Below are 14,938 nucleotides of genomic sequence, written 5' to 3'. Positions count from 1 at the left end.
TATCTGATTCACTGTAATTAATAGGTTTTCCTGATTTCAGGAGTTTAAAGCGCAATCAGTCTTATGTGTTATCCCGAGTTTCCATAAATAATGGATAATTATATCTAAGAAAGCTCGGCATCAGCATGATTGCGACGACAGCTCTCATCAACTGGCATCCTCTCCAGTAGGAGGAATACTCTGGCAGGAAAACGCGCAAGTAATTTATCATTTGTTATGGTCAGTTAAAGAAATTAGTTAATAAAATACACTGCAACCCATTTACGTAATTCGCGCTGATGTTTTCTAGTTGTTATTGCCCTAGTTGAAGATTACATAAATGTTTAAACTGGCTTATCAGCAAATACTTTTATCAAGGAATTTAAACACCTGGATCGAAACAGTATTTTTGAAGATGATGTTAATGAATTACGGTAGAAAAAACACATCTGCGATCCGTGCAAGAATGCATTGCAGACTGTTTTCACAAAAAAATATTTTTCTTGGATGCAGCGATAAACGGAGAATAATCATCCGATGTTTTTTTTCTTGTATGGCTCACGCTAAAATTGAGCTAAAGAAAATAATCACTATTTTTCGACAAGGGGTGAAATCAACCCATAAACTAATTTAACTGCGGAAACTTCTGAAGTCCTAGATGAATTATTTATCTAAATTTAATGAAGAATACAATAAATTAATTACTTTATGGTTATAAATAAGTTCTTATCAAAATATTTAAACGCTTATGTCGCTCCCGGCTGTGATAATTATCATATGTTTAGGAAATGTGTCAGTTAATATCCTTTGATCCACTTTCGATTGGTCAATATTTTAAATTGCGCTGCAAGAGTTTTTCTTTTCCGACCTAATCCGGCTCCATTCCCCTAAAATGTGAACATTAAATTCCAAATTTAACGATTTGAAAGAAATTGGTCTCCACAAACCGTTTTTGGCAAACGTGGTGCATTCTTAAAGAAACAAACCTTATCACTTTTTTTCTCTTCTGCTTAGTGTTTTAAATCATTCGAGTTGATTTGTCGGCAATAATGGAATTTAGAATTTAAATAAAATGACACATTTTCCTCAACTTCAAAGGCACCGGCCCCATTCCCAAAATGGTGAAGGAATATTACTATACTGCACCGCGATAGGTCGACAGAATAGATCTGGGTTGTGAAAACATGATTCCAAAGACACATATAATAGATTAATTGCCATATTTTTTCTATTTCCCTCTGATTTATCTAATCTATACAAACTTAACATGCTATAGAAACTCCTTCTTTTTTATAACAATCCTCATCAAACCATGGCTTGTCAGAAGTAATAGCGCTATATTTATTATGACTTGTATGTTCGTGACGGTAAAATCTCACATATAATTTTTCAATCACATATTTGAAAACCTTGTAAAAAGGTTAATTTTAATACAGGAAATTGTGAACTTGCATTTGCAAATGTTGCATCGTGTGATTTTTCATAGGCATTTATTTTGTCCCCGTTAGACAATTTGCTCTCGAACAAACATTTTGTTTTTTTTACTGAACATGTGCGATTATTGAAAACTGTTCAATGTGTGTACTCACGATGTCCAGAAGGAGGAGAAGAGCCAGCCAGAAGTGAGGATGGGGAGCAGCCAGAGGCGCCGCTTGAGGGCTACCAGACACAGGATCGACATGACGCCAGGGGGTTCGTCCGTCCGCCGAGATTCCGCACTACTGTAACGACACGCACACTAGATATATCAGATATGTTCTATTACTGGAGGTGGACTAACTATTCATGTCACCTACACAACTTGTTATCATCGCTTATATTCAACTACATTAACAACAAGAACGAATATATACGCATTGTCTTAAATACATGTATACCATCGCATCGAATACCAAACGTCTGATTAAATAGACAACAATAGCATTAACAAGCAGTCGTATAAGTAGAATTCATATAAATGTCATAAATAATCGCCCATAAAACTATTTCAGCAAGTGGCTCTTAGAAATACCGATGGCTTAGATGTTCTTGCGTTTCTATTATAAAGTCTAAATTGTGCAATCCGGAACAAGTGAAGTTATCAGCCAAAAGTTCTTGATATAATAAAAGCACTACTGCGATAAAAGCCATATGAGCCGAATCGCGCGATTTGGGGCCTTCCGACATAATTATTACAAATGAAATAATCATTTAATAAAAAATAAAAAAAATATATGTCAATTATTTTCTTCCAAATTATTAAATACCATGTCCATTATTTTCTTCCAAATTATTAAATACCATGTCCATTATTTTCTTCCAAATTATTAAATACCATGTCCATTTTTTCTTCCAAACTATTAAATACCAAGTGACTAATAATAATATATATATATATATATATTCACAAGTATTTTAACGTTGTACCTAGTGGCTACCTTTGGTTCGAATGTGTAATATTTCCAAGAACAATCAAGTGCCTCATATATTTTGCAACAATCTATAATTTTAATATTAACACGATATCGCAACGATAACTATAGAAACTTTTCACAGTAACAATTCACAGACACCTCAGACCCTAGTCCAGTACTAGTCCCGTGCCTTGGTGATGCCAGGTAGCAACTGACTGTGGTAGCCTGCTAGCGGAGGGGACTAACGGCCGAAGCGCGGCTCAGAGGAACGGTACCACCGCGGGCACAGGCTAAACGCAGCGCCTAGACAAGCCGCGAGGCACAGCACGGAATATCTTAGCAGTTTCAACCGCGATATACGCACTTTTTACGTCATATAGCGCTTATTAGCATTTTATTCATCACTAGCAATTGTAAAGAATTGTAAAGTAAGTTTTTATTACTATGCAACACTGTGGGCAAACAAAAAGAAAAGTATTTTTGTACAGACTGCATGAACACATAAAATGCAGCGTCGACAATTTTTAGAGACATTAGTGTTAATTTAAACGCAAATTATCTATTTTACCATCAATGTGGTGGCGAGCATGTCTAACACGTGTTGGGGGCGGTGAACAGGTGAGTTCAGTTTCATCAAAATTCAAAATTATTCATGCCATTGTCTATGACTACCGGCTGAGTTACGCAAAATATATATATATATATATATATATATATATATATATATATATATATATATATATATATATATATATATATATATATGAAAAAAATACTAATTAGGATTGGTAGGAGGAGATAATGACTTCTTCTCTATCCATTGTTTTTTAACATAATTAAATAACCTACGGGTATATCGAGTTTAACGGACGACGGACTGACGAACAGACTGACGGACGGACGGACTTACAGTACGACTTCTATACGCAATTCGGAGGCATAAATCCGTTTATCATTATGTATATCTAAACAAAACTATGAAATCAGCTCTACCTAACGTGTGTGTCTAACAAAGGACACAAACATTGATTCCCATATAAAGTATCCCGATAGTGTCCAGCGATGGCTACCTCCACAACAATTTCACATTCACTCTTTGCAACCAACATGTGAGGTAAACAAGAACAGTTCACCACACGCTCAGACTTGCCATCCGGCGAATGAGGTACAAGACACGTACAGTTCACCACACGCTCAGACTTGCAATCCGGCGAATGAGACACAAGACACGTACAGTTCACCACACGCTCAGACTTGCCATCCGGCGAATGAGGTACAAGACACGTACGGTTCACCTCACGCTCAGACTTGCCATCCGGCGAATGAGGTACAAGACACGTACAGTTAACCACACGCTCAGACTTGCCATCCGGCGAATGAGGTACAACACATGTACAGTTCACCACACGCTCAGACTTGCCATCCGGCGAATGAGGTACAACACACGTTAAGTTCACCACACGTTCACACTTGCCAACCGGCGAATGAGGTACAACACACGTACAGTTCACCGCTAGTTCACACTTGCCACCCGGCGAATAAAGTACAACACACTTATAGTGCACCACACGTACAGTTCACCACACGCCCACACTTGCCAACCGGCGAATGAGGTACAACATACGTACAGTTCACCACACGTTCACAATTGCCACCCGGCGAATGAGGTGCACCACATGAATAATTCACCACACGTTCACACTTCCTAACCGACGAATGAGGTGCACCACGCGTACAGTTCAGCACACGTTCACACTTGCCACCCGGCGGATGAGGTACAACACACGTACAGTTCACCAAACATTCACACTTGCCATCCGGCGAATGAGGTACAACACACGTAAAGTTTACCACACATTCACAGTTGCCAACCGGCGAATGAGGTACAACACACGTACAGTTTACCACACATTCACACTTGCCAACCGGCGAATGAGGTACAACACACGTACAGTTCACCACACGTTCTATCGTGTAAGCAGCGTTTACACAGTTCATCTAACAACACTTCAAGTGTGCCATATCTTCCTATTGGAGTTACGAGTATGTCATGGGTATTTAATGATATAAAACTACAGTGAGTGATAAACATTCCGGGCCATTTTTCGGAACTCAGTTTCCCCCAGAAGTTTGACAAATTATGATCAGCAATAGTCTCCTTGGGAAAGCAAACAAACCTCTGTTCAATCATACAGTTGTTTAATACGTTTAAATATTGACCCTATTTACTGTCTGTTATGTCAGGTTGAAATAGTTGTGGTAATAATCCTGTCAGATGTCAATGTTTCACAGGGCGACACTGCAGATACAATCAATGATAACTTCGCGTTCTGATACTGTCATACGTGTATGCCAATTTCATATTTTATGCATGTGGGTTTCTTTAAGTACAATAACATTTCTGAATTCTTCGTAATTCTATCTATGACAGCTGAAATGATGCAATTGGAGCAATGTACTTTCGCATGGTATGTGAAATACAAAGCACAGTGAATTCAAGTTTTCAGAATTCTGACTTTCCGGGTCGAAAAGTCAAAGGCAAACAGTATGCCCCAGCAACGGAGCGGTCAGGTCCAATTATAATGTCTATCTAAACAAATTGATCCCCTTATTTATTATTGTAAAATAACCGTGATAAAGGTCGAGTGTTTCATATCAGGAATATCAGACATTGCAAACGCTGTACAAATAGGTCAATTAAATACAAGTCGCTGCTGGAACTATATTATTAGTCTATATCGCCGATTGTAAGGTTATTTTCAGATCCAGTGGCCAGTTGTATTAAGCATTCCTTTGAAACATCTTTTTTTTTTCATTTCGTACGGCAGATAAAAAAAATATACGCGGTTGATACAACTGACATGGATCAACCCGGATGCATTGATACTAACACTTACCCGGAGAAAGAAGTTAATATATCCAGACTCGGTCGACTTCCAGACCAACATTCAACCTTGTCCACAAAACCGGCTATACAGACTGTACCAACTCACAGACCCTTGCTTATGATCGCCTCATACAAGCGAACCCACAAAAATGGAAACAATGAAGTTCAATTCATGAAAATACCTGACAACTAAACCAAGACAATCGATCTTTTATTTCGATAACGAATGGTCGCAAGGTCGAACACCAAAAGCAGTTAATGATAATTAAGCGCATGGGTTAATGATGTCGTTGTGTTAATGTATTCATTTAAGCCATCATACGCAATAATTGTTCAACGAACATTTGCTGGAGAGGGTAGGCGTCTGTAAATAATTGCACTATATTACATTAACTCACAATGCGCGTACAAAGAAATGATATGTAATTATAGCATTCAGAATATAAGTTTCGAAAGACAAAAAAACCTTCTTTTTTAAATATTTAGGAAAGAAAGTAATTGTTATCTTAACACAAACGTCAATTATGATGAATTATGGTCATCACATATTGCAATATCGAAAATCAACATAAATCATGAATACATTTGTATAAAATTGTCACTTTTATGTTTAACATCTCACACAAGTGTTACATTTATTGATACATATAAAACCATTAATCTAAGAGGAAGTTGGCACACTTATCGTCAATATAACGATGCTGGTCAATCATTAATATCATGACTTTGTTTCTTAATTATCAACAAGCCAACCAAAGACAAGGAAAATGTTGACCGATACGACGGAGAGAATAAAAAATGGTGAACTGGCTGATGTCAGACATACAATTACTGTCGCTATCATTTCAGTTTGCATACTCATTAAAGCCACACTTCATCCAGCAATGAGCATCTCTAACCCTTTATAAGGTTGGAAACCGGGTGCTCTGCGTGAACGCGATCAGGAAGGAATGGGGGGTGGGGGGTGGGGGGGGGGGGTGGGGGGCTACCTTTGACGGAGGAACAAAACACGGCCTTTGACGTAGGGACAAAACACACACCTGGCATGGTGGCATAGTGAACACCTTATCTCGAAGGACCGCTTCAGGGGCCTCAGTGAGAACGCAGTGCATGAACGTTTAGCAATGCAAGCCAATCGGACCTAATGTCAATAAATAAACCTATTGTTTGTGACTATGATTGGAACACATGATTTTATGATTGTACGACACGAACTATTTGGAGAATGCTGATAAAGGCAAAACATTACTGCACGTTGTGATCAAACATGAAAATAACGGCCACATATTCTGAATTTTTTCATTCCTCAATTAGTTTATACATTAATGTTTTTTGGTACACACAACCTTTCGCAAGACGTTTTTTTTTTAAAAAAACCCTAAGATTTGTTCGAATTCCAAGCGGTCATAATGTACAAGCGGTCATACACGTGTTTAAAACGGACAACGACATCGCATAGCGGTCTCATCAGCTATGTTATATTCTCCGTCTAAAGAGGACGGCGGTCCGAGAAAATCCGGACAAAACTGTCACTGTACGATACATAAAATATAAGCACTGCCCGAGACCAGTATGAGAGCGTCCGACGGACTTGAAAGGGAGAACAATACTGCAAAGACACTTGTAATATTTTTCACTAGCAACTTTCAAAGGTAATGATTTAGTTGCTCTACATTTGTTTAAAATGTTGCGTGATTGACATTTAAACCACTCGAGGCAAAGTATACATCAACATTGCTAATTCAATGTTGTTTAAAATAGGTGTTTCATTTGAACTTCACATCCTTTTAATCGACCTATGATGAGCAAACATTTCATAGAAAAACGTTTGATTGCTCTTTTAAGAAAAAGTAAATATTATAATTAAGTACAGATAAATAAACAAAAGACCATAAACTTCCGTTCTAAATTAAGGTTGATTAATGGAGTGATGATTTAGGAGTTTTCCGCTTTAAAAGATAACGCTGTGGTGTGTATATCAGTTATGCAAAGGAAGATATTCAAAACATACACTTGACAGAGACGAAACAGGATCGGTATATCTAGCGAACAATAAGGTAACTAAACATTAGACCTAAAACCAACCCGTTACTAAACACACACTAATTATAAGGAGACATATTGATGAGTTTTTTTTTAAATAAACAACAACAAACAACCAGAGGTCGGATGGTAAAGACACTCACATTCTAGTGGTAAATCCACACTTTCTGCACGATATATCCGTGCACATAGCAAAACAGACACGAGACAAGGGACACGGCACCAGCCAGTCGTGCGACGGAGCACGGCCAGGTGACAAATTTACGAGCTGTTCATGTCATAGCCATGTAATCGGTCACCTACCTAAGCAAGGATTGGACGGACTGGACCAGGAATGTGATTGAGATGTGAGATCAGTGGTGACACACTACCGGTGTAACAACCGTCACCATTCATCTAACAGGGTTATCAGGATGAAAGGCAGGTATTTCTCCAAACAACAATAGTCATATACGTTACGGACTACGGGTGATCAGAAGACATAAACTGTTCAATGTTCAGCGCTCTACGAAATACACAGCATTTCTGAGAAGACAAAGGGGACAAAACCTGTGTTTATGATCGAGTTCTGTCTGATAGCATCACCATCACCCAGGTACTCACCTGCATCTACAGCAACTCCTGGAACAATCAACACAACGTCTAGGATCAGTATCCCTCAAATAAAAACCGAATTTCATTCTACACATAACAAGGTTATGCTTATTTATATTCATTTATAGTACGTGTGTGTGGAATGTTGCAGGTTCGTTCTAACGTATTCTTGCTTAATTAAAATCGTGAATTGCCCACCACAACAATGAAAATATTTGTAAAGTTTTCATGACATTACTACAAATATTTATCAATTTATCGCGACTTAGTCAGTATAACCAATACATTGAGTTCAGTTTCAATTGTCTAACAAAATATTTCAAATATGCATAGGTATGCCAAAAGGTCATACTTGGCTTACAATAATCCATTGAGAACATAACTGACCAATGCACGCTGGCAATGTCAGTTCATTACGTACGGTGATACGAATATCCGGGTGCATGCTTTTGTTGTTGTTATTGTAGTTGTTGATGTTGTAGTTTTTCGACGGTTCCCGAAGATCTATTGATTAAAACAAGTATTTGGTTCTTGCACCAGAGCCAAGTTACCCAAATGTATATTCGCGAAAGTAAATGCGGATTAATAAAGCTGGTATGTTAACGTTTTGTAATTTAAGAAGCATGTCAAAATTCCTGTCAGCTTGGTGAGTTAACACCAAAACAGTTTATTATCTGTTCACCACCTGTCGGACAGGCGACCAGTAGCCAGGAGTGTAAACCTACTTAAGCTGACCTATTGACCGCTGGTCAGCAACCGTTTCTTTGTTTCATGAATATAATTTAAATTGAATATTAACTATTATTCAAGGCTATTGAACTAACGAAACAAAGCAAACACAATGAAAGTCAATATCACGTGCTTGTACATAGGTGTGATTTCCATGAAAAATCACATATTTTCCCTTAAGCGTGGTGCATATGTGAACAGGGTTTATATCTATATTTTATGTAAAACAAATATGTAAACAAATGCCAGTGTAATTCAGATAAAATTGAAGATTGTGTGTCTTGTCTTCTACAGACGACCATAAATTAGAGAAAGTACTATCATTTGAAATGCAGTCAATGTAATTAACCCTAATTTAAGATGCATCAGTTGCTTAATAGGCGTCGTCACCCAATTATTCACAACCAACTCGTGATTATACAGTCTAGTCAAACAACAAACCTTTCAAGTTTATCCTCATTCTCCAAAAAACTGTCTCCCTCGGTAGTTATGGAAACCATTGTCACACACTTTTCTTTGTCAAACACAATTTCCTTACTACACAAAGTATCACTAACGCTACTTTAAATCAGTTAGCGAGTGTATCCGGTATATGAGGTAAAAGTTTGGTAAATATTTGGTATGCTATACCAATAAACATTAACAGTGCTCATGTATCGAATATTGAAATGATTAAATCATACGCATCCTCTCACTGTCACTGCGCTGTTTCAATTGAGTGCGAGGGGTTCGGACAGGGATGTCGTCTGTTACAGAAGGCGTTCTATAAATACATGTGAATCAGGTTGTTGTGGCGGCGTATTGGAAATCCCCGCTCAAACAACAAAGCATACATGTTCTGTTGTAACCTACTTTCGATTCAACTGTGCCATTTGCCTTTAGGTCGATTATATAGTGTTTTAAAGATAACACTCAGGGTACCCTTAAATGGCCCGCTGACTCATACAGCTTTACGCCTTTAAAACGTTACCTAAAATGGTAATCTCCTATTTGCACAAATCCAAGTCGCCACAGATTTACTTCTATGAAAGCGAATTTCTATGGGTTTTTAAATCATACGAAGTTTATTCATGTCATTCAAACGTCAGTGTTGCTTGTCGTCGAAAGAACCACATAAATATATATATACCAAAAATAGGGGGAATTCCCCGCAGAGAATAAAACGCAAATCAATCAAATGATAGTTACACATGTGTATGACAACTCCCACTCATCGATTTCAAAACATTAGGCAATACACAAACTATAATACAAGCGTCAACGGGACAAACAACAAGTTCAATAATTGAGTGTTCTTATTTCGTTTATTAACTGACATGAACGTTGGAGATTAGTTTGTTGAACATTATAAATACACAAAGCACAAACACCGTAGAGCTCCCATACACCTCTCCGACCTATATTCGCTGTACCTGGCGCTGTATTTATGTAGGTACATCGTGTACATGGCCTTATATAATATGAGTGATAATCACCACTTGTGACCATGGAATAGGCCGGGAGCCATGGAGATTGACTATCACAGATGAGAGACCACATGACAGTAACTTTGAAACATAGGGTTAGATAGAAGAGTCAGTCAGACATGCAGACATTTGTTCAGCAGGGCCAGACACTTGATTAACATGTTGGTATCACACGATGTGAAGTCTGTATGAAAATGTAAATGGAAATTTCCAGGAAAACAAACAGAACATTATGCAATCATTACGCGGTTATGTGAAGTGAACTTAGATACAAAACCCATGATAGATACATTTGATTATGAAATATCAGAAGTATGGAAATTTTATGACAATATTTTTCTAGGAAATCTCTGGGATACCAGAGTTGTTGTGGGGTTTTAAAAGCAATGGAAATACCATCATGTCATATAATGAGGCAACATCACAAACAATGTGGCAACACTTTAAACCACTTGACTGCTTCCTGTAAACGAATAGATTGTCAATCTGCGGTGCGGACATACTAGAGTTGAATATTAAGGATGACTACGTATATAACTGATATCCATTATTGTTGAACATTCTGAACACAGACAAATCACCAGATAATCATTATATAAAGATGGCTGCAGCTTACATGGCAAACTTTGTTAAAATGTGGAACATAGATTATAGCCAAATAAAAAAGTGTACATGCAGCTAAACAATGCCACATGCTGTATATACAATATATATATATCCATGTAGTATATAAAGCACTTTATTGCATGTGGAGGAATTGTATTGTTCACTCACAAAGGATTAAATACACAGGATGATCAATGCCCATAAATAAACTGGGAAGATGATGACAAAGTCACAATGGCTTACATTGCACCAACTGTTGATTACTTGTATTTTAAAAATAATGTACTGAAAGCTAATGACATTGAAATGACACATAATATGATAGTGAAACATAGAGTGAGAGTTCTATAGCTGTACTTGGACATTGAAGAATAGAAATTACGTAGAAGGAAAGACTTTATATAGCAGAATAGACATTACATGGAAGACATTTCAGAGGTTGAGTTTGGCATATACAAGAAGTACAGTATATACATATCATGTGTAGGCATAGAATGGTGTTTTCTCCTAGCCATGTACAGCAGGGATGCTTCACCATAACATGCAGCAAAAACATTATGGAAATTTGTATTCCGAAGAATAAATACAGCCTAGCATTTTGGTGCCAACTACATAAAATATCACATCTGCTATTTTGGGGAACCAACATATCACAAACCAATATAATTCCTAATGAAGTCATGAATTTCCCTATCCAACTGTGATTTCAAGCTTTTACTGACGACTCCAATGTAAATTTTCTCATTAATAAAACAGAATCAAGTGAAATAAAAAGCCATCAGGCAAACAGAACAAGTTTTACATGTAACATGCATAGACAGAGCAATACAGGGTTTAACAATGACAAGTAAGAGCACTATACAGTTTCTGTTCAGACTAACGTCAGTGCCAAGGGGATTACCATACAGATTCACATTTAATCATTAAGAAGACCCTTTTCAAAAAGCTATTAAGCAGATTTCAACCCCGAAATTTCCATTAAGTCATTAATTGTTTTTATTAAGTATGTTATCTAGAAGCGTGTGCATGCGCACTGGCTATTATATCGACGTTTTGGCTTTTTGTGCTGAACACTATGAAAGATAGCATTTATTTTTGGTCTTCTTAACATCACTGCTGGACTGCACCAGGCCTGACAACGTCATTGTTTAGAAGAGCAAAAATAAACACTCTAGTATTATTATTTGAAAATCAATGAACATTAATAAGCACTCACTAATACCCAATATTGGCACAAAACTGTAATAACACACACATAGTTTATGGAGATTATCATATCTTTCACTGTTTGGTCTATCACTTAAGACCATATCTTATATGGCGAGGCACACATCCCGCAGTGTTCAGGTCTGTGACAGAGTCAGCAGTGTTCCCTGCAGCAGGTGTGTGTCCCGGAGGGTGGTGTCAGAAAGCAGTCGGTATATCCCATATGACAGCCCCGCCCCCTCAGCTGTTGGCCATCTGTTTGATCCTTTCAAGACGGGCCTTGAGGGACTCAACATCTGTAAACTTGGCCGCAGACTTACTTGCTGGCCCATCACCACTGAAGTCCTTACTGCTGCTGATATCATCTGACACAGAGTCTCGGCCTTCCTCCTGATATACACAACACAGTGTTACTCATAGGGGAATTGAGGAGTCTCATGAACACAACACAGTGTTTCTCATAGGGGAATTGAGGAGTCTCATGAACACAACACAGTGTTTCTCATAGGGGAATTGAGGAGTCTCATGAACACCGCCTATAGAAAACTGAATACCAAAGCATTGCAAAGGAGTATCTTCTAGAAGATATGTTTAAGTTTAAAGCAAAGATGATGATTAAAATATAAAGTATCAAAGCAACAAAGCATATCAATTTTTAATATGTACCAATGAGGAATCCCGAGGAGAGATTTCTGGTTCCTGCGTAAGGGCTGATATCATCTCTGTACTGGATTCCTGTAATACACAAAACCTGTCTCACAAACCATGTTTAAGGATTTTATTTTATTTTAGTAGTATATTAAAGCTACTTAAGTGTTTAACACAATAAATCAATAAATCATGCTAAAAGGAATACTTCCACAAATAACAAAAATAGGTTACCTTTGAAGCTGTGTTGGGGTCTAGTCCACACTGAGCACGTAGCATGCGTAGTTTCTCACGGAAATATGGTGCTGCATTCGCATCTTCGACTGGTACATTGCTTATCTGCTAGAACAGTTTTTACATATAAGCCATGAAAATGAAAAACACAGGAAAAATAACCCATTTTACAGAAATCATAAGTTACAATGGAAAGAGTAAAGAATGACTAAGTTTAATATTTCATGGTATGAAGATACATTTATACAATGTATGTTAAAGAAAACAACAGAGAAACAGAAACAGTGCACTGTAACATTATTAACGTTCATATAATAAGGGTGTACCAAGGGATTGGAACAACTGAAGAATATGAATATGCTAAGAGCAATGGAGTGAATCTTTCGAAATTTACTATTTACTTGTTTATTTGAGTCCTGTCCCAGGTTTTCTCTGAGCTGAGTTGCTCTTTGCAGATATCTGTCAGAAGCAGGGCGGCCAGCATCCACCTGACTCTCACCACCTGTGAGGTGGAAATCATTTTATAAGCAGGGTACACAGCTATGTCAGACACAGACCTACTGAATGTCATACACAAAAATGTCAAACACAATACTAACATCAAACATAAACCTACTGAATGTTGAAACACAGCTATGTCAAACACAAACATACTGAATTTGAAACACAGTTATTTCAAACACAAGATCATTGAATGTGGTACACAACTACATCAAGCACAGATCTATTGAATGTTGTAAAAAGCCATGTCAAACATTGACCTATTGAATGTGATATACAGACCTACTGAAATAAGACTGTGACACACAGCTATGTCAAACACAGACATACTGATATCTGAATGTGATACAAATCTATGATCATGTCAAACAGATGTACTGTAGTCAGTATGTGATACACAGCTATGTGAAACACAGACCTAAATGTGATAAACAGCTATGTGAAACACAGACCTAAATGTGATAAACAGCTATGTGAAACACAGACCTAAATGTGATACACACCTATGTGAAACACAGACCTAAATGTGATACACGCTATGTGAAACACAGACCTAAATGTGATTAACAGCTACATCAGACACAGACCGCACCAATTCAGAGGCAACAATCAAAAATAAAACAAGCAAAATCGTTGAATTGATATCCCCTCCTGATTGGGCTAAGTCAAGGAATGGAAATCAATAATTGGTGAAAAATATATATGAGTTTGAGTTTGATTGCAACTGTTTAAAATAATAAAAAAATATTGTATATAATGTAGCATATAGAATTGACCAAGAAACCAAGTTTATGACTCCATGTTACCCAGTTCCAAACTAATCTAAGATATCATCAAGGCAAATATTCTTATCAAGTTTCATGAAGATTGGTCCAGATATATTGCAAAAATATAGCCTCTAGAGTCTCCACAAGTTTTTTTTTAAGATTTGACCCAGTGATCTCATTTTTGACCCCACATGACCTACTAGTTTCAAACTTTTCCAAGATTTCATCGAGGCAGCCATTCTGATTAAGTTTCATGGAAATTAGAGCAAATGTATTGCCTTTAGAGTGTTCCCAAGATTTCTGTAAGATATGACCTAGTGACCTAGTTTTTGACCCCATGTGACCAATTTTAAAACTCTTGTAAGATTCCATTAAGGCAATCATTCTGACCAAATTTGAACATAACTGACTATTCAATACCAATGTTTCGTTCGGGACACAATTTTTCAAAGATTTCACCTACTGACCTGGTTTCTGACCCCATATGACCCAGTTTCAAACTATTCAACAACAATCAAGGATAACAGTCTGATTAAGTTGATGAATATTAGATTGCCTCTAGTGTGTTCCCAATATTTTGTCTAAGCTTTGACCTATTAAACTTGTTTTTGACCCATATGACCCACTTTAAAACGCAGTCGAAATTTAACCCAAGAGAACATTCTGACCATGTTTGAACATAATCCGACCAATCACCACCATAAAATAGTTTCTGACAAGATTTTTGAAAGATTTGACCTAGTGACCTATTTTTTATCACATGTGACCCAGTTTAAAACATATCCAAGGGTTCATCACGGAAAACATTCTGATCAAGTTTCATGAATATAAGACCATGCATTATGTATGTGTTTCAAAGATTTTTTTAAGTTTTGACCTAGTGAC

At 37.2% G+C, this 14,938-nt stretch overlaps 2 protein-coding genes across 3 annotated transcripts in view; both read right to left on the bottom strand.

The window, feature by feature from the left end:
• LOC128231061 (uncharacterized) overlaps positions 1-9,576 on the bottom strand; it is a 32,087-nt gene extending 22,511 nt beyond the window's left edge. Inside the window, exons 1-3 of the mRNA XM_052943480.1 lie at positions 9,067-9,576; positions 7,906-7,923; positions 1,569-1,700 (exon numbers count right to left, since the gene is read on the bottom strand). Of these exons, the coding sequence (XP_052799440.1) occupies positions 1,569-1,700; positions 7,906-7,923; positions 9,067-9,125 (209 nt within the window). The 5' untranslated portion in view covers positions 9,126-9,576. The remainder of the gene's footprint in view (positions 1-1,568; positions 1,701-7,905; positions 7,924-9,066) is intronic.
• A 334-nt stretch (positions 9,577-9,910) lies between these two features.
• Positions 9,911-14,938, bottom strand: part of LOC128231789 (cytoskeleton-associated protein 5-A-like) — a 48,923-nt gene continuing 43,895 nt past the window's right edge. The window contains exons 39-42 of one of the 2 annotated variants that reach the window (XM_052944985.1): positions 13,187-13,287; positions 12,786-12,893; positions 12,570-12,638; positions 9,911-12,293 (exon numbers count right to left, since the gene is read on the bottom strand). In XM_052944985.1, the coding sequence (XP_052800945.1) occupies positions 12,144-12,293; positions 12,570-12,638; positions 12,786-12,893; positions 13,187-13,287 (428 nt within the window). In that variant the 3' untranslated portion in view covers positions 9,911-12,143. The remainder of the gene's footprint in view (positions 12,294-12,569; positions 12,639-12,785; positions 12,894-13,186; positions 13,288-14,938) is intronic. The other variant, XM_052944986.1, reaches the window with a different exon arrangement.

This window comes from Mya arenaria, chromosome 4, assembly GCF_026914265.1.
Source record: "Mya arenaria isolate MELC-2E11 chromosome 4, ASM2691426v1".
Lineage (NCBI taxonomy): Eukaryota > Metazoa > Mollusca > Bivalvia > Myida > Myidae > Mya > Mya arenaria.
Note: the sequence above shows the minus strand (reverse complement) of the source record. Positions and strands in the feature narration are given on the sequence as shown.